The sequence below is a fragment of the Marmota marmota genome, unplaced genomic scaffold, assembly GCF_001458135.2.
Source record: "Marmota marmota marmota unplaced genomic scaffold, marMar, whole genome shotgun sequence".
Lineage (NCBI taxonomy): Eukaryota > Metazoa > Chordata > Mammalia > Rodentia > Sciuridae > Marmota > Marmota marmota.
Genome location: NW_026000057.1, coordinates 41,764,067 through 41,771,304, shown reverse-complemented (window position 1 = coordinate 41,771,304; position 7,238 = coordinate 41,764,067). Strand labels below are relative to the sequence as shown.

Here is a 7,238-nt window from a genome sequence, read left to right as displayed (position 1 = left end):
GGGGAGGGGAGGGGAGGGAGGATAGTAGAGGATAGGAAAGGCAGCAGAATACAATAGACACTAGTATGGCAATATGTAAATCAATGGATGTGTAACTGATGTGATTCTGCAATCTGTATATGGGGTAAAAATGGGAGTTCATAACCCACTTGAATCAAAGTGTGAAATATGATATATCAAGAACTATGTAATGTTTTGAACAACCAACAATAAAAAATTAAAAAAAAAATCTCATGAATGAGTACTTAGCAGAATGGGAAGATGAGCCCATTTTACATTGGTGACATAGGTATTTTTTTTTTCAGTTATACCTTCCCAGAGTTTCTTCCTGATGGAGATAATGAACCCAAAAGGCATTTCTTTGCTTGCCTTTCTTCTTCACATTTAGGTAATCTCCCAAATACACAGCAGTTTCCTGGGCTGTCCACAGTTCAGACTTCTTGGAATATTTTAACAAAAGAGCATCTGGAAAAGAGATAAGAAGAGAGTAGAGCTAAGTTTTAAAAGAATGTTACAAATCATGAATAAAGTTGAAGAAACACGAGTCCTAAAGCAACCCATCTGAAATCTTCGATTTTTTTAAACTTTTTTTTTTTCCCAAATTTTTGCCTCTTTTCAAATTATGGATACTGTTAAAAAGTTAGTGAAGTACTATAAAAAGGTAACACTTCACATTTTGCAGTGAAGAGTGGTGTAGGCATTCAGCTTGAGCAGACTGTAGGCACCTTGGTAATTGTCAAGATTGCCCCTGAGCAACCCTGGGAGGCTTCCCAGCCCACTAGAAATAAGTGAAACTATTCTCACAGTGGTATGTGGAGCTTTATGACAGGACCTTGGTGTTCTCAATGCCAGGAATTTTTGATATCAGCTTGAGAGAAACCAGGTGGGATGAAGTCTCCTTTCCTGAACACTTCATAAGCACAACTCTTCTGCCCTAAATTGTGAGGATCCACTGGTTTACTGTTGCCCATAACCATGCTTTTGTAAATAAGCTCCCAGTAATTTGCATTCTGTTAAACCCTGGATCTGTCTGCCTCTTTCTTTGGTGGTACTTTCTTTCATGGGACTTTGGGTCCAATTCTCATAGGCTGGGACCAGGCTATTTGAGAATGAATAGCCTTTGATTTGCAAAATCTCTTGTTTGGGAAGGCAAATGATTAAGATAAGATCAGAGTTTCTGTATGAAAGAGATGGAAAATAGAGGGGCTTTTAAAGCAGCTAGATCCCAGAGAGCATGTTGGGATAAGAGGTATGTTTGCAACTTCATCCAATCTGGGAATCCTACATAGAAGAGCTGACTTCCTTTGTCAGAACAAACAGAAATAACTAAATAATTTTACCTGAAAGGCTCCTAGCAACTCTAGAGATTCTAGATTACAGATAAAACAGCATTCTTATTTTCTCTTGTTTTAAGTCAGGAAGGTCTAGGAATTACTTAAGAAATTGTAGCCACCCTACAAAGATGCAAACTCCACTTAAAAAAAAAAAGATTAGAGCAAAAAGCCAGGGTTGTTTCCATCTTAAAGAAAGGAAGAAGAATGCTGGGTTCAATGCTGTGTGCCTTATTCCCAGCTACCTGGACAGCTACAGAAGGATGGTGAATTTAAGGCCAGCTAGTACAATTTAGTAAGACCCTATCTAAAAAAATAAAAATTAAAAAAAATAAAAAAAACAAAATCAGGAAGAACAGTGCTAGGAAAGAAAGTATCTCTTCTAGGGAAAAGACCAATATGAACTCTAAGAAAGAAATGCAACATCTTGGTATCCAAGTTAAAATTCAGTGAACAAAGACCTCCTGTGTGTCTAGGTTGTGACAATGAAAGAATGAATGGAAAACTTGGGAGAGAAGATATTTAAGATAAACCCACAGGTATGGAAGGGGATGACTCTGGGCTAGTGGAGATGGTGTCCAGGGTTTGATGACTCAATGAGAAACTGGGATGGAAACAAAGGGTGAGATGCTTGTCCATACTCGTGGAGGGTGGTCACTTGAGGGAAGAAAGGAGGGAGCTTATGACTTATGTTTCTGCAACATTGGGCCTTCTCTCCTCTATGGTGGTTTTTGTCCATAAATTGACACACAATCATAATAATAAAAAGTACAGACAGCAGAAATTGTAAATGTTTGTATGAAAAACCCCACAAGGCAGGAACAAATCTCTCGATACACAAAGTGCAAGTCCTAAATTAAAGATGATTAAATCAACTCAACCAAACTTAGGACTTATATTATGCAAATAATTTAAGTGAAGAGACAGACTATAACTAGAGAAGATATATTTACAATACAAACAACTGACAAAAGATTAGTTATATAGTTTCTATTTTTGAAAAAATAGAAGAAACATAAAAAGGCATTTCACATGGGGCTTATAAACAAATAGGAAGATGTTCCTGGCATTACTGACTATGCAAGTATGAATTAAAACCATAGTCTTAATTTCATTGTATAGCCATAAGATTTGCAAAAATTGGGCCTGATAATACCAGGGGTTAGAGAAGATCTGTGGAACTCACATGTTGTGCAAGACACAACTCCTGTAGAAAACAGTTACACTTCGCTGACATAAATTTTTGCATACCTTGTGATCTAGCTCTGGACTCCTACTCATGACAAAGTTTTGTGCTTTGGTGTATGCAGGAATATGCAAGAATATTCATAGTGACATTTGTAATAGCTTGTAACTAGAAAAAGTGAAACATCTGTCTATGGAGAATGGATACATAAATTAGGTATATTTATTCCAAGTGATATTCTGTAATGAAAGTGAATGACCTACAGTTATACCTTGCAATAAGAATGAATCTCAAATGTTAATGAAAAAAAAAACCAATTTCCATGACATTACATGGTATGTGAAGCTTTATGACAGGACTTTGATGAGCTCAAAAATAAGCAAAACCAAAGAGCATATTGTCTGGGTATGTATATAAAACTGTACTGTTAAAAAAAGATAACAGTGATAAACCAAAATTTATCTCAGTGATTTCCACAGGAGGATCAATAAATGGGGACAGACAGAAACACAGGCAGGTTAAAGTTAAATGAATAAAGTTCTAGCCCTTGGGTAGGAGGGCCTGGGTGTATGCTATATACAGTTTTGCTTTATAACTGTCAGTTCTGTACATCTGAAATAGGTTGTATTGGATACATGCATTAAGTTTATTGTAAAAAGTAAAGACAAAATGAAACGAGGGAAAAATAACAATAAGGCAATTACCTAATTAGAAGAAATGTGATTCTGAAATTGCAGCATCTCACAGTAGTAGGGAAAACCCTATCACTAGCAAAATTTTGCTTTTTTAGCAACAACCTGATGTGTATTTTAGTCTGACTTCAAGGTGCCTTCATGGGTGGGCAAAATATTAGAATGCTTTCAAGCAGAAGCCCTCAACATTGGCTTTATATGAAATCATTAGGGAGTTCCCAGGACATCCTGATGGTTGGATTCATTCCCTAGACCCACTGGATGGGGCTGTCTGGGATGAGGCATAGGAAGTTTTAAAAAGCTTCCAGGAGATTCTACTGCATTGCCCTGATTAAGAACTACTACTTCATATCTAGTATTTAGTAATCAACATAGCTTATTTCTTCTGAGATGCACTTTACAATAGTTTTTTTCCTCATTCAAATGATTCTTCTGTATATTGGAAAGGCATTATATACTATGTTTCTCTGGGCTGAAAGAAGAACCTTCATGCTATCTTTCACCCAGTCTCTCTTTTAGGCTGTGATAGACATATTGACTGCTGGTGGCTCCAGCCCAGCGTCCCTGCTGTAGGAAATGACTTTAATAAGAAGTTTTTGCTAATTGCAACCACAGGGGTCCTATAGTTTGAACATCTGTGTCCTCTTAGAATTCTAATGTTGAAATCCTAACCCACAAGATGATGGTATTAGGAGGTAGAGCTTTTGGGATGTGATTAAGCCATGAGGTTGTGACCTTATAAATGAGGCTCCTTGACCCTTCCACCTTATGAGGACACTGGGAATTCCCAAGGATCCAGAACTATGAGAAATAAAATTCTGTTGTTTATAATCTCCTTTGTTTACAGTTTTTATTATAGAGACCCAAAGAGACTAAGAGAAAGGGGCACATAATCAATTCTTTGGCTGGCAAGAAAATGCTTAGGTGGACAAGTGTGAAAATCTCTGTCCACAAGAAAGATGATATTTAACTAAGACTCTTATCCTTGATTTTTTTTTTTTAAGTATCAGGGATTGAACCCAGGGGTGCTTAAGCACTGAACCATCTCTCTCCAGCCCTTCTAATTTTGAGACAGGCTTTTACTAAGTTGCTTAGGGCCTCGCTAAGTTGCTGAGGCTGGCTTTGAACTCAAGATCCTCCTGCCTCAGTCTCCTTCTTCTTGAATTTGAATAAGGAAAAAAGAAATCATCTGGTTGGTAAAGAGAAGTAAAAGAGGAGACAGATGCTGAATGAATGGTTGACTATCCAGAGCAGTTTTAAATCCTGAATGATAGCTGTGTTAAGGCCTCTGAAATTCCTGTCTCCCTTTCTGCCTCACATGTCCTTATAGCAAACCTCGAGCATGTGAAGGAAGCTTGAGCAAATCTCTATTCTTGGTCACCATTAAGGTCTGTCACACAAAGGGTGAGGGAGGCCCCTGCAGTTTACATTTCTCTGTGGAACTCACAAAGTACAACAAAGAATAAAACATTTGTCATGAGCTTTTTTAAAAATATTTTTTAGTTGTAGATGAACACAATACCTTTGTTTATTTTTATGTGGTGCTGAGGATGGAAACCAGCGCCTCACATGTGTTAGGCAAGTGCTCTACCACTGAGCCACAACTCAGCCCTGTCATGAGCTTTAAGTGGTCTATACAACAAGATTTTCAGAGGGCCCCAGAAGTAGGTGATTCCAACATCTGTATAGACTGAAAAGATCGCACTTACTGTGAGCTCGTTGGAGTTGACTGGGCTTAAAAACGCCTGTATTTTCCAGTCTCTGAAATAGCCAATCATGCCTCACTCCTGCCAAGAGTTTGTCCAAGTCATCGGGCTGCAGGGTACGAGCCTCAAGGACTTCTTTCCTCATTTTTCCTAGCGATGAGACAGAAGAAGAACTTCCACTGGAATTCAGAGAAGACCATAAGCTTTCCCCCTCAGAAGAACCACTGGAAAATGTAGGTGACTTCAACCACCATGAAAGGGATGAGCTGGAGCTCTGGCTGCAGTTTAGCATGTGTCCGGGTTCATTTCCTTCTTCTGTGGTGGCACCATCCTCGCTGAGCACAGGAAAGGGAATGTTACTGTTAACAGAGGAACTGGGGGTCTCAGTCTTCTGACCAGGTGGCTGTCCCATGGTGCACGGTCTAGGAGAGTCATGTCCACCTGAGGAGCAGACATCTGTGCTGTCAAAGAGGTGGCCCTCCTCATCTTCTGTAGGGGCATCAGGGTCAATGCCCTGCTTCCTGACTGAGCCACCACCCGCCTTCTCTGAGTCAGGATGTTGATCAGGCTGATAAGTGAAAGAGCTACATGCTAACATGGAACTGTGGCCCTGAGAACTGCCCACGACTACACGAGAGTCTAAAGGCATATCTTTTGTGCTTTCCTCTGTTTCTCCTTCTGGGTCCACCCAGAAGAAGCTCTCTTTAAATACAGGGCCCACATATTTTTCATTGAGTTCTTTTCCCTTTTCTTCCCCATGTCTGTCTTCAACGTCACAGTTGGTTTCTGGAAAATCATCAATTATTTCAAAGTCTTCTTCTTCTTGGATTGAAGGACATGAGGCCATGTGCTTGAACCTACCAGAATCAGAAGACCAAGAAGCAGAACTACATGAGGATTGGAAGTGAGCAGAAGTATTGCCAGGTCCTGCAAGTTGGACTTCCTGGACAACTTCTGGAACTTCTTCTGATAGCCCTGCTTCAGAGACCAAGTATGTGTTGGTTGTGTTGTGAGGACAGAAGGTTGTTAAGGGCATGCGTTTGTGTGGTTGACCCTGAGAAGGCTTTAAACTGTCATCTGGGGATATTTGGAGAGAAACATTGTGAAGCTCTGAAGACAATGACCGCACAGCTCTGTGATCCCTGCCGTTCTCCAGCTCCTCAGACGGGGCAGTGGAACACTGGGTGTCCACAAGATGTTTTTCTTTGCTAGATTCTTTTCTAGCTGATCTGTCATCGATAGGATAATTCACTTCCTCCCAGCTTGAAGAAGAACTAAGCCCTGATAACTTGCTCCAAGTACTGGAGCTCTGGCTGTTGCTCAGAGACTTGTTGCAGACATCTCCCCTCACATTGCTGTGGTCAGGCGGTTCAGTCTCAGTCTCCACATCTTGATCCAGGGAGACTCGGAATGCCTCAGAATGGGTCCAGTTTCTCCTTCCTATCCTTCTGAGTATCTCTGGACCCTTGCCTTTTTGTGAGCGTGGTTTGTCTTGAGTAGCAGTCATAGTATCTGTGGTTTTTGTTTCTGTTTTTAAAGTAGTGATACAGACTCCTGTTTTTATGTCTTTTTGTTTATTTTTGTTGTTTCCACAAATGTTTTCAAAAACCTCACACACGGAGGTGTGGTGCTGTGAATAGGTTTCAAGGATTTTATGGAAATCCACTTGTCCATGCAAGATAGGTTTATTCAATCCGTACTTGAAACTCTCTGGGACATAAGATCTGTCATCTAAATTTGAGAAGCTTTGGACCTGTAAATGATCCTTCACCTGGCTGATAACAGACATGATCTCTCGAGACAGAGATTCTCTGTCCTGACTTCTGGAGGAAGTACTGAAAGTGTACAGCTTCTTCATGGCTTCATTACAGAGCTGACTCGCGGCACAGACTGTGAGCGTCTCTCCGTGGAGTCTCCGGTGCACTGTGGTGAGACCGAAGGCGGCTTTGATGAAGCTATGAAGTTCCTGTTTTCCGGTGACTACCTGATCATCTCTCTTGGTGAGAAGGCCGATCTCAAAGGCCTCTTTGGCTTCACACAGATACAAGTTTTTCATTCCTGGAGGACAGTCATTAGAACTAGTATATGATAATAAGCATGTGCCACGGATATTCTGTGGAAAATACAAACACAGAATCAGATACTGAGTTGCAAACTGGAAGCACATCAGGATAAACTTTTCCCTCCTAGAAGATAATCATTTGAAATATTATGGGACAATAAACAGATGCCGCACATCTTCTGAGGCAAGGACCGATGTCTTTTTGGTGAATGAGAAGAAGGGACGGGGAGGTAAGGGATTAGCTGGTATGAAGGGATAAGA

General features: G+C 40.4%; 1 protein-coding gene across 5 annotated transcripts in view; it reads right to left on the bottom strand.

The window, feature by feature from the left end:
* Alpk1 (alpha kinase 1) overlaps positions 1–7,238 on the bottom strand; it is a 136,499-nt gene that overhangs the window by 13,678 nt on the left and 115,583 nt on the right. For all 5 annotated transcript variants that reach the window (XM_048813740.1, XM_015484654.2, XM_048813742.1 and 2 more), the window contains 2 exons: positions 4,919–7,028; positions 312–465 (listed from right to left, as the gene is read on the bottom strand). In XM_048813740.1, the coding sequence (XP_048669697.1) occupies positions 312–465; positions 4,919–7,028 (2,264 nt within the window). The remainder of the gene's footprint in view (positions 1–311; positions 466–4,918; positions 7,029–7,238) is intronic.